This window comes from Dermacentor albipictus, chromosome 3 (assembly GCF_038994185.2).
Source record: "Dermacentor albipictus isolate Rhodes 1998 colony chromosome 3, USDA_Dalb.pri_finalv2, whole genome shotgun sequence".
Lineage (NCBI taxonomy): Eukaryota > Metazoa > Arthropoda > Arachnida > Ixodida > Ixodidae > Dermacentor > Dermacentor albipictus.
In genome coordinates, this window is record NC_091823.1 from 50,127,877 (window position 1) to 50,145,030 (window position 17,154).

Consider the following 17,154-nt stretch of genomic DNA (forward strand, 5'->3'; position numbering starts at 1 on the left):
TATCGGCCATTACGGATACATTAGGGTAGACAACCGGAATTAGCCTTGCATAACCTTACTGCCTTTCTTCTTCTCCCTCCTATCTCTCTGTCTTAAGCCAGTCTCAGGAACGGGAAGCGATAGTCTAAATATTGTGTTCAAGCTTAAATCATCTGACAAATACAGTTTAATATACTGGCATGTGCGGCAGTCGACTGTTTGCTTTGACTCAACTTCTCAACATAAATTTTCTTATTCTTAGAGGCCTTTTAATACGTCACTCTGGACACCATTTAACGGTTCTTTGTATAGAGGGAAGACGCCAAATATTTCACGTTTCTAGCAGAGACTTCATTCAGTAGGTCGATCGATCGATCGATCGATAGATAGATAGATAGATAGATAGATAGATAGATAGATAGATAGATAGATAGATAGATAGATAGATAGATAGATAGATAGATAGATAGATAGATAGATAGATAGATAGATAGATAGATAGATAGATAGATAGATAGATAGATAGATAGATAGATAGATAGATAGATAGATAGATAGATAGATAGATAGATAGATAGATAGATAGATAGATAGATAGATAGATAGATAGATAGATAGATAGATAGATAGATAGATAGATAGATAGATAGATAGATAGATAGATAGATAGATAGATAGATAGATAGATAGATAGATAGATAGATAGATAGATAGATAGATAGATAGATAGATAGATAGATAGATAACGTTCTTCCATCTCATAGGTTTCATGGCTGCAGCACTGGAACTGGAACGTTTGCGTGTTGATTAATGATACCGCCCGGAGTAAAACTGTGCGTAGACAGGAGTGGACCGGTGTTCTGTCATTTCTTGTCTTCGTCTGCCGCGTCTCTCAAGCTGATTCGATCTCCAAAGTATAGCGGCTAAATGGAATCATCGGTAGGGCCGGTCTTTACCCCTTTCAAGCAAGAGTGATTTGTCTTTAGTTGTTTCTCGATTTTTCTTTTTTTTTTTTGAAAGCAGTGAACGCGGCCTATTGTTGGCATTGAAAGAGATTAATGGTGGTAGCGATGGCAAACGAATCCGTCATTAAAGCACGCCGCTGCTTCTTACGAGAAGGGGCGCCGTGGAAAAAGGGCACGCTGCTTGCTGCCCATCTGCACGTGGTTCGGAGGTGCGTGCAAACTAAACACGATCGGCGCGCGCACGCGCGCGACTGACGTTGAGCAGGTCGGCCGAAAGAAGTGGAGAAGAGCGAGCTGGCGGAGCAGGAGTTGTGGCGCAACACGAACCCCGACGAAGTGGTCATCGAGGAGGCGTACAGGGGTCCACACCTGCGGCTCCCGCTCACGACGAACCAGGTGGACGCGCTCATACAGGGCTTCAAGGACCGCAGGGTGAGCACCGCGTGCGTAAACTCTTACTCAAACGAGCACCCGCGAAAGTCCCGAGCGGGGCTATCGATTCACGAAAGACGATGTGGCCGTGAGCCTGAAACAACTGTGAAACTGCAAAAGTGACATCAAATGAGTATTTATTTGTAGCCTCGTGCAACATTAGTGGTGTTCGTAATACCTTAAGATAAGCAGGCATCACTTACCCGTTCGTTACCTATTGATTTGTTGCCATGTTTGTTGCGAGTGATTCGTGTTTCTATTTGTTATCTATGTTCGCTATATTTCTTGTTGTAATTGTATAATTGATCATTACTTATTGCGTTTGTATCTCTTGAATAAGGAGTTATTGTTTCTCCGTTTATTAATTTTTGATTTGTTGCCATGTCAATTGAATGTCAATTACTGTTTTGTCTGTCTGTCTGTCTGTTTTGTCTGTCTGTCTGTCTGTCTGTCTGTTTGTTTGTTTTATCCTGTCTCGGTCCTGAGTTCGACCGATATTAGACATAAATAAAATATACAATACATAGTGGAAACTTGTCTTATCTCTCGTTAGTATCGCTGAGAGAGAGAGAGACAAAAGGGAAGGAAAGACAGGGAGGTTAGCCAGTGTAAATACCGGCTGGCTACCCTGTGCTGGGGAAAGGGGTAAAGGGAATAAAAGGAGAAGGAAGAGAGAAGGGAAAAAAAGAAAAAAAGAGAAAAAAAATGCACATAGTAACGCGATGTTGCGCGCAACAATAGTCAAAGGTATCGCTGAAGCTAACAGGTAAATCAGTGCGTGATACCAACGAGGAACATTGCTCTTTAAATCGAATTGAGTGAGATGAAATGCATGCTAACATACTTTTTGTTTCTGTACTATATCGTCACAGGCTTGTGGAAAGCGTCCCTCCAATTTCGAGCCCTGGCACTTTCAGTGCGGAAAGTATTCCACTATGTTCCTATATCCACACATACGAGGCGGTCGTATGCACTTTGCAGTAAAAAATAATCAGTACAATCTGGATCAGCGCAGTCATCTGGGGGTCTTCGGTGAACAACACCAATTCTTGTAACTCTGTCTGTGCCGCAACAATGCTCACACGGAGTAGATACGTGCCTCACTGTTGATACTCAGTTGGCTATCGGCTCAAAACAATAGCGTTCCCTGGCACGGCATCCCGAGGGCCTCGTGTGCTCTTCGTAACCGGTTGCGAGGAGATAAGGGACGTGGGGCTCTGCGAAATGAAACGTAGTTTAAGTTGGAACGTGACGCTATAGCCTAGAGTGCAGTAAACCCTCGGCTCATTTAATATGAAGCCGAGAGCAATATATAGCCCACCGCTGCCGTTTGCTGCTCTTCGGACTGTAAAACTCAAAGGAAGCAAAAAAAAACAGGAGCTACATTACATTTGAGTTCCTAGGTTTCGTAAAATGGAGACAGAAACTTAAGACTTGCTTTTTTTTTGTAAAAACGAAACTGGAGGAGCCCATTCAGCGACGTCTGCTTTTTGACAATTACCGCGGTTGCTGCGCTTGGCAACCTTCCCGTTTGACTCGGTTGGCCTCTGCCTCTCTGCCCTCAGGCTATGTTTTTTTTTTCAACCATTCGAAAAAATATATATATATAGTGCTGTGCACGGCAGGCGTCTTCGCAGAAACGATTTGAGCATACTTTTTATGTTTATTTACGTAAAGCTCAACCAGAAATGTGCGCGTTTTTTTCATGCACGCTTGGTTGTGAATTTCAACACCTTTATTGCCAGGTTCGCGGGTCGCACTTAAAGAAAACGTACTCACAGCGACTCCGCTTAACAGCGATTACAAAAGTAAGGTTAAACTGAACGTTACGCTGCTCGCATGAATTTTCGTCGACGCAAAGAACGCGTTGTGTTGACTCTTTTATATAATACTGCGCATACCTTCACACATATGACCTTCTTCTCTATTTGACTTGTCATCAAAAGGCACACACATGGCTTGCCTACAAAGTGCGCGAGCTATAGACGACGTCGTGCTTGCGAGTTGGTGACCCGCAGAGGAAATATGGGAAAGGGGTGGCTAGGGAACGCTAGAAAAACTTCCGAGACACATTCGACACTCGACACATTCGAATTGTCCGATGCCTCAATTGGGCTAGAAGGCTTTCTCGCCTTTGAGCACTTTCTTTTTATTCATGCACCCTAAGGACGCGAGAGCATTACATTGAGCGGGGGATGGGTAGGGAGGAGGGGGGGAGGGTAGTTTACATTATTGAAGTCAATACATAAAGCAACGCATACACAAAGAAAAAACGTTAGCACGAACATTTATAAACTATTATAAAAGTATAATGCTCAAGTAAAATAGAAAACAGAACACTGAATCTGCAGCTAGCTATAAGCTGAACATTCATGTTGTGGGGATGCGCGACCCTCGCGCCTCCCCTGATGTTTTTCCCGCATAGCGCGTCTCCTGTGGTCCCGCTTCGCCGCGTGGCCTGCGTGACGTCAGCGCGGCCGATGTGGTTAAAGCGCAGTCCGAGAGATGGCGCTAGTGTTGCGCTGCTGCGGGGTTACCCTCGGCGGGAGAGACAAGGCGCTCTCTCTTGGGTTCCAGACAGGAAGCGGGACGGACGTGCCGCACGTGCAGCAACCCTCTTCCCCGGCGGGTCGCCGAACAGCGCGGACATTCCGCGCGCGCGGCGACCGATGCATCTGCGAGACCGCCTCGCGTGGCCGCCTTCGAACGCGCTACGATTCGCGTCACCATACACGCGAACGACCAGGCGTTGGGATCCAGCATGGGGCGAACATATTCGCTCGCGAGGACGCGGTGAGTCGGACTTCTAGATTTGTCGCGCGCCCATCGGCATGTTTTGTGGATAGCAACTCGGCTAGCAGGCATTGATGTATGAAAGGTGCAATAAATGCCCTTGTGATTGTTTGCACTACTGTGTTGTCGTTCCTTTGTCCCAAGAGTACGGTGTGAGATATCCCACATCAGACCCCACAATGTCAATAAAATATACGTAGTGTACAGTATAAGCAACACAAGCAATATTTAGAATTTCCCATCGTTGAACCATCACTTGGATCACTTGTCGACACATTCGAATTGAATTCAACTGTTACTTTTCCTTGTTCTCCCATACTTCCTGCACGTGTGCCCATTGGCCATGTCATGCTGAATATCGTATGTACATTGATGCTTTAGGCACCAGCAGCGACTGCGTATAACACGACCGGGCGCAAGAAGAACTGGCGATCGAAGCTCAATCTCGCGCGCGAAATGGAGGAAAGTGGGGAGGCGGCTCGAGAAAGAGGGAGGGCTTCTACTCCGTCAGCAGCTGCGTACTTCGAGCGGCGTCGCGCGGTCGCGCGCACCCTATATTGAAAGCGATCGGCAGACGGCTCATACCTTTGTGCGTGCTGTTTTCTCGCCGCTGAACTGGCTAACCTCCCTGTCTTTCCGTCCGTTTCTCCTCTTCCTCGTTTCTCGTTGTTGTTTGCGTTGAAGCGATAGACAGCACGAAGGTCACTCCGCTCGCTGCTGCTGCCGCGCTTGCTCACGCCAGCGTTTTGACAGCGAACGTCCGCGGTCATAGAGTGTGATGTGTTCATGTCTGCCTCTGCACGTTGACACCATGCTTCTTAGTTCAGTTAGCAAGCGAATGTTCCCATGTTTATATGGCCGATAAAACTACTATCCTTACTTAGTGTAACCATATAGTAATTTGATATTGCAATTGATGCTTGTCCTTTCGGGCGAAACTGCGACTTCGTTAAGAAGAACATACGGCTGGACTCGTCGGTGCATGTTAATAAACCACGGAACTTCAGCGTGAAAGTCAACGAGTACAAAGGAAAAGGAATAGGCACCTATAAGCGGGACGCGTAAAGTGTCCCGTATAAGTTATCGTGTGGCGGTGAAGGTCGGCGTGTGGCGGCATGCTCGGTACAATATGTCAATAAAAGAAAGCCAACAACGCAACCTGCGTGCGAGTCCCGACTTTTTGCTTTGAAACGTAATTCACCAGGATTATAATATAAAGAGTTACCTTGAGTATACCTCACTCAAATAGGCAACAACTTCATTCGGTGGTTTCTTCTTTTAGCCAGTAATCCGTAATTCTTGTTTCTCGTGTTGCTTCGTCTGCCCCTGCTGCTAAACGAGTGGCCCGAGCAGAAGCTGAGCGCTGCCGCCGAGAGCACCTTGTCCTTCAGGCTCACATTTTTTTTTGCCATAACATACCCTGAATTCAAAACACCTAAACAACGGCACTCGAAATTCCCATTAGGAAGTGTCGTAATCGTCGGTGATATTTTTTTTTCTTTTTACTTAAGAGGTTCGTGCTTCTAATAAGCACCATCCATCTGGTTCCTTCCTTCACGATTGATTGATTGATTGATTGATTGATTGATTGATTGATTGATTGATTGATTGATTGATTGATTGATTGATTGATTGATTGATTGATTGATTGATTGATTGATCTTTATTGTAACACAAAGTTCGCAAGCACTGGGCGGCCTTAAATTCTTCCCACTCGATGCCGCGCGCAGACGCTGCACGCCCGGTACGTGCTGCTGGTGCTGCACGAGGCGCGACGCTACCTGCAGACCAAGCCGAACGTGAGCGCCGCCTCGACAGCCTTCGCCAAGCAGATCACCGTGGTGGGCGACCTGCACGGAAAGCTCGACGACCTGCTCACCGTCTTCTACAAGGTGGGTGCGCGAGCGGAACAGCTTAACGCGCCGCGCCCACGAACAATCGCCCTTGCTTACTTATTTGAATCGTTATGGAGATGAAAACAAATAGAGGAGTGGTTGGAGTCACCGATTCCTATTGACGGCTTATCACTTGGTTATTAATATTGGGTAGAATAATAAAGAAATTACAAGAAACAAGAAATAACACTCATATGAAACAACAAGATGTTTTCAAGGTGGAAGTCTCTTTCGAAGAATTTCAATTGAAACAAAGTCCTCGGATATATGAGTTACAATAGGCTGCACGCCAGGATGAGACGAAATTCAGGCATAATTGACAAAATTGCGCAATGTGCTCCGCAGTCAGTAACAATAACGTGTGTCAGTGTCTTCCGGTATGCGTTGAAGTGATTTCACTGCTTTGCGATGCACGTCTTCTCAAGGCCATGTCTTTTGAAATCCATCAAACGGTGTTCCTTTTGCAGGTGGTTTGGGGGGCTGTCTATGTGTAACGATGTAACGTTGTATGTGTAATGATATGTGTATGATAATGATGTATGTGTAATGATGATGTGTAATGAAAGTAGAAGAAAAGGTAGTATACACGGCCTTCGTTCGATGTATTCAGTAGTTAGGTGTAGCCACTGCCCGCGTGAACAACGAAATCAGAGAATTGTTCCCCGCGCCATAGAACTTGGCGTACCAAATCAAAAGCCGAAAGTAATGCAGCCCACGAAATTACTCTTAAAAACGTGGATTTCAGTTGCAACTACTTACTAAGCGAGTACACTCTCTAAACTTTTCGAGCACGTTGTGTCGTTGAACTTAATAGATCATTTTCAAACTAAAGCTTTCGTCCACTAGTACGAATTTCGACGCCTATCATTGCGTGAGAGACAGATCACTGAGTTCATTCACGACATCCTATAATCCATCTTGATGACCAAACACAAATATACGAGGATTTCTTAAACCTATCAAATTCATTCGACTGCATACCGTACACTTATCTTATTGCGAAAATCTGTGATCGTCTTGGCTTACCGATGCTTTATTGGCTTACCTGCTTCTCTCGGTTTTTACCTCAACTGGCGTGTTCAGTTTACATTTGGCTAACGCAAAGATCCTCCTTTGAGTGATATGTATACGCACAGCGCTTTCCAAAGCGCAGTGTTATCACTGCTGATTTTCCATTATCGACAAAAAGCTGAGGGATACCAAGACAAACTTAGCACTGTTTCCTGACGGCTGAGTTGTCTACTGTGCTCTCCGCTGAGCTGATAACGTCGTAACTTTACATAATGACACCAAAAATTTCGCTACGCGGTGTGGAAAATGGCATCTGAAGCTTTCAAATTTTCACTCCATGACTCTTGCACGCAAGCGTACGACTCTCTGTATACCACATACCGTTTCAGTTCCCGTCACCAAAACGTCGTCGCATACGAATGTTAGCGGGTTTTAATTTTACACTCCTAGCCATATTGAAATGATATTTAAAACTATTTGCTTGGAGGCCTCACGCACGCTCGGTTATCTGTCACGAAGCATGTCGTATGTTGTACGATAAGTTAGAAAGTTTGCGTATAAGACGCACGCACTAAACTTGAATATGCGTCTGGCCTTTGGCACACCTCTCAAGCGTCGATTACTAACGAATTAAACAATGCATAATCATACCGTCTGATTTATCGCTTCTGAATGTGATCCGATATCTAACGCAACTGCAGTGAAAAGCAGCCACAACCTTCCATCGCTTCAATTCCACAGCAACATCTCCTACCCTCTACCTCTTAAATACACTTTCCTTATATATATATATATATATATATATATATATATATATATATATATATATATATATATATATATATATATATATATATATATATATATGTTTGTGTGTGTGTGTGTGCCCTTGAGCGCAGCTTCGTGTACAGACCAGGCATCTTTTCCGGCGACTGTCCAGCGTCATCACTTATGAAACACCCTTGCTTTTTTGTTACGACAGCGTCTACATCCCTTCGCCGTTAACACAACTCGTTAAGTGTTCATACCCTCCTTCTTTATTTACGGCTCCTTCTTTTTACATTTCATTTAATGTTGTTATTGCCTTACAGACTCACAATGCTTCGGTATGTCATACACAAGGTCATTCTTGTGCTTCTTGTTTACTCGGTTGATTAACCACTGAGTGCCACATGTGTTTCCTTATTACATCTTTATTGTTTCATCTACACCTGCTCTATATATATATATATATATATACTACCTTGCTGCTCGTCAGCGCGTCTTACATTCGTCGGCGGCCTTCGGGCCTTAGAAGCTACAGTGAATGGAAGGAAATGAAATGCTATACATAACCGCAAGCATGTCGATGCCAGGGCCTGCTTTCACAAGAATGCTCTTGCGATAAAGCTGTTCGTTAGAGCAGGCGCCCACCATTCGCAACGCAATTCTTCGTGGGCTAGGCCCCATATAGCCTAGAACTCTCCTTTCAGATCGCGGACGGTTGTCAAGCTCGTTGAGGGTGATGGAGAGTGTCCGCGAAACCAATGGCAGTGAAAGACGAGGTGCACAAGCACCTTATCACAGACATGTGTTTAGAAAACACTTAGAACTGTCTTTTATGTCAATGCGAAAAGCATTGACATATGAGCCAGGGGAGGGTAGGGAACCTCGGGCACGTGCCCCCCCCCCCCCCCCCCATTTCTGTGCTGGCATGCGGCCTGGTTAGCAAAGAAGTTTGACAACAAATTAAGGACAGCGTAAAGCTATGGAACAAAACATGATAGGCGTAACGTTGAGAGATAGGAAGAGAGTGGTGTGAGTCGGAGATCAAACGGGGGTAGCCGATATTCTAGTTGATATCGAGAGGAAAAAATTGGCTTGAGCAGGCAATGCAAGGCGTAAGGCAGATAAGCGGTTGTTTCTTATAGTTGCATAATGGTTTCGAAGGTAAGGGAAGCGCAGCCGAGGACGGCAGAAAATTGAGTGTGGCGATGAAATTAGGAAATTTGCACGCATTAATTCGAATCAGCTGGCGCAAGACAGGGTAATTGGAGATCGCGACATCAAAATAGGCTAGTGATGATGTGGCCTGCCCAGCCCCCCTCACCTTTCCTGTTGTTAAATGCGTGCTCAACACGTCCCCCCTCCGCCCCTGCGAAATAAATTTCAGGCTACGGCATTGGTAGCCAGTACATGTATGGCAGCCAGCCGGAGACTATTTGTAGTTAACATTCTTGTCTCCCTTTCCTTCTCTCTCTCTCTCTTGGTAGAGCACATGTACTCGTCACGACAAAGGTATATTTAATAGGAAGCTTTACCTCGGGGGATCCTGTCTAAATGCATGGTAAAGGAGAAATCGTTTTCCTCGGCAAACACTACACCAAATTTGATTAGGCTTCTTGCATTGAAAAGAAAAGAGTTAAAATCTAGTGACTGTTGGAAGCGTACTTTTGACTTAGACCGTCACCATTTTATAAAATATGTGAGAGCCGCAAATTTACAGGAAACGAAACTGTCATGTTTCTAACTCTGTGCCCCAGTAATGCAAGATGATATCGCAATTATGTAAATTGCATCTAATAGTAAATCTAAAAAGGACAAAACTTATGTATTATATATATCTCTGAAATGCACTACTAATGTCTGAGTAGGACTTTTGCAGAACCCTTGTAAACATTTGTAACAAATTCAAGTAAAATATAAGTTGATATATCGAATTTGTCCGCTTTGGATGCTCTAACGGGCGTAGTTTACAGAACTGCGATAACTGTTCTTAGTGCAGAGTTATGGATTTGTAAAGCGCGTGCTTCTATTTTATTTTGGACTTACCAATTTTATGCAATTCTTATTTAAAAGTTCAGTCGTCACTAGCTGGAATTTACCTGTGTCTTTCAAGTGCCCCAAACTCCATTAAAATCGGTCCAGGGGTTACCTCTGAAAAGCAATTACGCGTTTGGCATCGGAGAGGGCCCGAGCAACAGCTTCCATTTAACTGCCAGCGCTTTCACGCCCCTTCTGAGCTCTCCTCCGTCAGTTTCCCAAGAAACCGAGTAAATGGCAGGCAAATAGTCTGGAAGTGAGAGCAGACAGAATAATTTATGCACGCAGTGTCCTCCGGCTAGACTGTACTGGCTGCCCCGAGGCGGTGGCCGCGGTGACAAACCGCGCGTCAAGCCATAGCAACTAAAGGCGGTGCCATAAGGCGCCTGGTCCCGCGCGACCAATCAATTTTTCATCCTCGCCTTTGACGACAAGCGACGCAGAAAATGTTTCCTTCCCCACCGGTTGAGCCTTCTCTCCCCTGCCATATGCGCTGCACGCGCGGCGGCAACAGCGTGTAGCCGACAGCGCTAGCCGACAAGCGCAGGGCATACTGATAAGGGGAAGTTCGTGGTGTTTTCAAACAATATCGCCAACAAGATGGTCGGTACAGACCTAGTGTACACGTGTCTTGCAGAAAAGCTCGCAGCATAGAGGAGAGAGCTCACGTGGGGTGGAGAGGGTAGCCAAGGCGAGAGGGAAACCACTCTCTCGCCTTCGACATCAAAGCGGTTTAACTATGGAGGGGACCCTTTAACGCGTCATTTAGTTTGAACCAGAGTCTGTTCCTCGTGTTTCCATCAATTTAGCGCTGCCTGTAACCATAGGTCAAAAAATAGATTGTCAAATGAAGGTTATTACAGGGCGGCAAGACCGCTGCTGGGCGAAACGCTTCTTTTCTTTTCTCTCTCTCTCTCTCTCTCTCTATCTTTACTGCGATATCAATTATATGGACACTCCAGCCGCATTTTTGCCGTCGCCGTCGCAGTGATCTTCCATATAAACTACAGGGCGATAACGCCGTAGCCGCGCGTTGTGTGCTGTATATATGCGAGGGAAAGCACGCGACGGAAGCCGACGATCGCGGCTCAATTTGTCACGCGCGAGGAGACAAAGGGGAGAGCAAACGCACCGCCTCCTGTCGCGCGAAAGGTCGTGGGAGAATGGGAGGAGGGGGGGGGGGAGGGGGGGTCGGCTCCAGCAGCAACTGCGCATTTCGCGATCGGGAGCAAGGGGAACTAACGATCACGGCTCAATCTCGCGCGCCCTATGTGGAGGAAAGCGGGGAGGCAACGCGAGAGGGAGAGGGGGGGGGGCAGCTTCGACTCCGCCAACAAATGCGTACTTTGCACGGCCGCGCGCGGTCGCGCGCGCCGTATCTTGAAAGAGATATGCAGACGGCCCATACCTTTGTGCTCGCTGTGTTCTCGCCGCTCTTGCGTTGAAGCGATAGACCGCACGAAGGTCACTCCGCTCGCTGCAGCTGCCGCACTTTCTGGAACCAGCGTTTTGACAGCGAGGGTCCGCGCTCATCGAGTGCGACGTGTTCATGTTTGCCTGTGGCCGCCGACACCATGCTTTTTAATACAGTTCGTAAGCGAATCTTTCCACGTTTATACGGCCGATGAAACTACTTTCATTACTTCGTATAGCTGTATGCTAATTTGCTATCGCATTGGATGCTTCGCCTCTCGGGCGAAACTGCGACTTTCTTCAAATGAAAATGAATTGAAGCGATTTCATCGCCTTATCATGGTCATGGCTATATATTGTAAAATAAGAAGAAACGTGACAGGTTCAAAGGTTAGCCAAAGAGAATAAAATGAGGGCGATAAATTGGATTCATGCGACACTAAAGCGTAAGCATTAGCTTTCTTCGTAGAAGGCGCGGCGTCCATCATTACCTTTAACTATTCAACACAGAGAACACAAACGTAGCCACTAACGCAACTGTCGGAGCGGGCGACACGCGTCCGGGCTTGACCGGGAGCGAAGGTAGCCACCACAGCGAAGGGCTGACGGCTGAGCGCCAACTGGGGTCCGCATTCCAGCGCGCCGCGCGCGACGCCACCGTCAGGTGCCTCGTCCCCTTCCACCTGCGTCAGCCTCCTCTACGCTCCTCACCCTTCTTTTGCAGTACGAAAGCCGATAGACGGTTTAGCGTTCGCGTGACCGTTCTATGCAGACGCATCAAAATAAAGTCCGTGTGTAGCCCTGTAGACGCACTTGAACATAAAGACAAAAGGCAGCGACAGGCTGCACCACGCACTAAATTGGCATGTAACATATACGCGTTTGTTAAGTTCCGAATACGTACACTAGACCACGATGCGGGCCGATACGAACAGGCCCACGCAAGAGAAAAATACGCAGCTGACGTGATACACGCACAGAGAAACGGCAATAAAAACAGGCTTCATCACACGAGACGCACAAAAATTAGCACGGAACGCATGCTACACGAGCGCACATAAATGCAAATGATAAAAGAGGGTTGCGACTGCATAACTGTACCTTGTGTTTCATCTAGAGAGTGCTCGTTAAGTATTTATCTGTCCTCGAAAAGCTGTTCAGCTGTGTTCAGTCCTTTTCTGTGTTCTGTTTTCGATGGCCAAGGACAAAGGATACCCACATACCTTTCTCACACGCAAATAATTCTTTAGTTGCACTTATCTACCACATTCAGTTCTTTAGCATGGCGTTTAAAGATGAATTAAATTGTTGGACAGAGAATGAATGTCCAGTACGTGACCGCGGTGTTACGTGCAAAGATGATATCCCCGTAAGTATATATAGCACCAGGGCACCAGTAGATATAGCACCACACTAACAATGCCGTAGTTCCTCCTATTTCACACTGCAAATAAACGCACAGAACAAAGAAATGAACCAGCGACCAAACAAAAGCAAATCTAACATTGCTTTCGCGCAGCGCCTCCGGCTTTCTCCACAGTTCTCGACACAGCAAGCTCATAAGAAAACATTTCTTATGGACTTATAGTGACGGAACCTGTCAAATATTTATCCCGTTATCAACTTAGCAACCAATTTATGCCACTTATATGAACTTGCCGAAAGTTCTGCCAGCGAAATATGACGCCAAGCTGCGCCCTCTCTCTAGCCTGCTCTGACTCTCCGCTCGCAGTAACAGAAGCGCAAAAGTTCGGCGAAAAAGTTTCTTCCTAGACTTTATATATTTTTATCATTTTGCTCCTTCTTTCTTCTTCATATTGCCCGAAAACCGTCTCCACGGAACAGCCTTCGATTCCGATAGTTCCACAGTCTCTATTGGAGAAACGTTGTGGGACCGAGCGAGAAAAGAACGAAGAAAACAGCGAGGGAGCAGAAAAAGAGGGAGAAGGAAAAGGAAACGAAAGAAACGTCAGGCTGCGACGCTAGCCTAATTTGGAGCACCGTTCCGACAACCTCACTCCCAGACCGTCCTTCCAGCTCCGTTCTTACCTTATAGCACACAGCTCGCTTTGCGCCGGAGGGAGTCAGCCGCAAAAGGAGCGCGGTTCCCTTTGGCCTTTGCTTTTTTGGCGGGACCTGTTCCGCGGTCTGGCGTTTGGCGTTGATTTGTTCGTTTCCGAAGCTCCGACGAGCGCGAAAGAAACGGACGGAACGGTGCGTGACAGAGGGGGGGGGGGGCTTCCGCTATTTTCTTTGCGCCTGACCGGCTCTTATTTCGTTATGAAAGGCGGAGGTGATCTGTGGTTTGGCTCGCTTCCCTGATGTCGCGGTGACAGTTCCGTGGTCTCGTTCCCTCAGATTTGTTGCACTATACAGTTTTGTTTTGTGCAGTTCTGTCTTTCACACTCGCGTTGTTTGACGGCCTCCTTCGAGAACCGATGGCCATTTTTCCCTCAACAGGAAAGGTCTAGCCTGGCGCCCGAAAAAAACGCAGTGATGAGTGAAAAGGGACGGGGACAACAAACTTTTAATCAACGCTGTTTGCAAGAACGACGGTTGGCCTTCTTAATCATCTGTCGGCGGATGAAACAGGGTTATGCTTTTACGTATAGGCGCACTTTTTGTGTAGGCCTTATTCCATCCGCGGTCTCTCTGTTGAGGCAGCGCACAAAACATTGCCGAACCCGGGCGTCAGCGAAATAATGGATGTCAGTCAAATCGGCAGCGAATCCCGGACACGGATTAGACGGGTTATGCTGCAGCGGGTTAACCGAGTGGATAAAGAAATATGATGAGCCCGGGCGTATAGCGAGAGCAGCGGATCGATATTTTTCAGCCTTTGTTCGCGTGTGTATGTGTAGAACAACAAGCGGAACAATGTTCAGGTCGGCGTGACATATAATAGGGTCCCCGTTCAATCGGCGAGCTGATATCGAACCAGGAGTAACGACGGAGAGTCGGAAACAAGAAAAAACTGGAGAACGAAAATTCTGTAGCCTTCTCTGTCGTTCTCTTGCGATGTCAAATGAGTATCTGCACGGTGGCATTCGTGTATCCTGCACTCGCCTAATCACGGCTGCAGTGACCCACAATAATATTCACAGAAAATGACTTAGCTGTGAACAAATTACATTTTTTTTTTTGACGAAGATGGCTCGTGGTCTCAGGAAAGAAAGATTGGTTGGATTAGCTTCGGGTTAGCTTAGCTTAAATTCTCTTCGGGTGTGAGAGCGAACCTTAATCTCCTGCATGTATCACAGTCGCCTTTGTCGTAATAACGTGTGTCCTCGCCAGCGTGCGCCCCTAATACTTGCAAAAACGTGGACATCAATTGTCCTCACCAGATTGGCGCCTGCGGCTGGGTGATAAACCATTACGCATTTCTTGTACGAACAACGAAGCGTCTATCGTAGAAAAGCCCCGCAATTTCCAAATATTTTGTACATATATAAGACTAGCACTGGGAAATGAGCAGCATATAAGTAATTGCTTGAGAAGGTGTTGGGGCCGTATTTCGTTGCATTTCTTTTCTCATCACCCTTCACGCCGAGTGGCCGATCCCGGAGGTATGCGGCGGTTCGGCGCCGTCCGAGCCATGAAGAAGGGCGAAACGAATGAGAAATTCAAATGAACCTTTACAAAAGACGTCCCGAGGTTTCCTGCTCGCTTTATGGCCAGTTCCTTTCCGAAGTAGACATATGCTCGACACTTATTGACAACCTATCTGTCACGTAAGTGTCATTAACGCAGTAGGTCATCTCCGCATGGCGATCACACGTTGTCACGCCAGATCGCTGTCATGAGTGACGGACGCCAGAATGCCGGCCAATAAGAAAACTCTATTACCCAAGATAATTTTTTGTATGACAATGCTGTGGGGGACACGATTCGCAAAGCTCGCAAAGTCCGTAAGAGCTGTCTGTCATTGGGCGGCCGCCATCACTAATATCAAGTCTAACGTCACGATTGGGCAGCACCGGCCTGCTTTTACGTGCAGTTCCAGCGCGAAAATGTTTTCCGTGAATCATCATCATCATCATCACCCTGGTTACGCCCACTGCAGGGCAAAGGCCTCTCCCATACTTCTCCAACTACCCCGGTCATGTACCCCGGCTCCAACTACCCCGGTTCCGTGAATATGGGCCGTAAACGTTTCCTTTAGAGCCGTTGCTTACGTCGCTCGAACGCGCGATTGCGTTCACGAGCGCGGAAAGGGCGTGCTTGTGTGCGCGTGCGCGCAGCGGCTGCGTGTGTTGTGATCTTTCCTCGGTGGCGCATGCGCAGAACGGCCTGCCCTCGAGGGATAACCCGTACGTGTTCAATGGGGACTTCGTTGACCGTGGAATGCACTCGGTCGAAGTGCTCATGCTGCTGCTTGTCTGCATGCTCGTCTGGAGGGACGCCGTCTTCCTCAACCGGGGAAACCACGAAGACTTCAACGTCAACCTCAGGTGCGTTAACCTCAGCGCTATACCATGTACCTCTGCTGTCGAAAAAAAAAAAAAAGCGGTCCTCCGCTGGCATACCTAACGTTGAAGTGTTAAAGTAAACCTTTAAATTGTCTTGCTACGTGGTCGCACTGCGGCGCCACGAGATGAATTACGGCATTGTTCACTGCCCGCTCGGCGACATCTCGCCTCTGCTACGGATGGCGGCGTGCCTTTTAATTCCATGTCCGCCCGCGGTTTGGTAGAATTCGCAGGGTAGATGCGAAAGCGTATTTGTCTTTCCGCAACGCCAATTTTTAGCATCACATATAGTACATAATGCATATAGTCGTAAGGCCATAATACCCAAATAAATATAAATATAAATAATGTCATTTGTTAGTTCTCGTAGTCGTAAGAATTTTCTGTCTGAAAACTGTGCCCGTCCGTAGCGATATAACTCGAGTGCACATGTGCGGTCTTTGGGACGGCTGTAAAGCGTGTCTTACAAATATTTGAGAGCTTATCTTTCAGCACGTTGCATCTCTTGTCCCACGCCCTCCTTCTAGGCCACCTTTCGTGTCACTCCGACAACCAGCAGCCATTTCTAATTGTTTACTTCTACCTTGTAGTATGGATGGATGGATGAAAAACTTTATTAGGGTCCTTTAGGGCGCGCACTAGCGCGCAGCGGGCCGCTCCCACGTCGGGACAGAGAGGCCGAGTCTCTCCGCCGCGTCGCGGGCCCGTTGGACAGCCCATAACTGTTCTTCGAGGTTGGGGCTGTGTAGGACCGCATCCCAACGTGAAGAAGTGTTGTTTTTATCGCTGTGTAACGCGGGACATCGCCAGAGCATGTGAGGTAAACTCGCTAAATCATTGCAAAGTGCACATGCATTTGTTGTTTGAATTTCGGGGTACACCTTGTGAAGAAGTAGGGGGTTTGGGTAAACCCCCGTCTGTAGAAGCCTGAGTGTCAAAGCTTGAGGTCTATTGAGTTTGCAATGTGGGAGGGGGTAGATCCTCCGAGCCAAATAAAAGTGCTGAGTAATTTCGGTGTAGGATGAAGGAGAGTCCCGATTGTCAGTACCCCCAGCGTCAGGCTGCCCGGTAGCTACGCGGTTGATGATCCCTCGCGCAGCTCCGTGTGCCGACTCGTTGAGGTTGGGCGGGGCACCCTCGATCTGTCCCATGTGGGCTGGAAACCAGATCAATGTGTGTGGCTTGATCTCCTTGCTTCCTAGTATCCTTAGGGCCAGCTCGGATATGGTACCTTTGGCAAATGCCCTAACAGCTGATATGGAGTCACTGTAGACTGATGTCCTCTTGTCGTCCAATAAGGCCATCGCTATTGCAGCCTGTAGAGAGAGAGAGAGAGAAGGGAAGACGGAAAGGCAGGGAGGTTAACTAGACTGAGTCCAGTTTGCTACCCTACGC

General features: G+C 47.2%; 1 protein-coding gene across 3 annotated transcripts in view; it reads left to right on the forward strand.

Moving 5' to 3' along the window:
* The window catches only part of rdgC (retinal degeneration C), a 352,883-nt gene that overhangs the window by 287,311 nt on the left and 48,418 nt on the right, over positions 1–17,154 (forward strand). For all 3 annotated transcript variants that reach the window (XM_065426871.2, XM_065426870.2, XM_070535421.1), the window contains exons 4-6: positions 1,210–1,376; positions 5,900–6,061; positions 15,575–15,741. In XM_065426871.2, the coding sequence (XP_065282943.2) occupies positions 1,210–1,376; positions 5,900–6,061; positions 15,575–15,741 (496 nt within the window). The remainder of the gene's footprint in view (positions 1–1,209; positions 1,377–5,899; positions 6,062–15,574; positions 15,742–17,154) is intronic.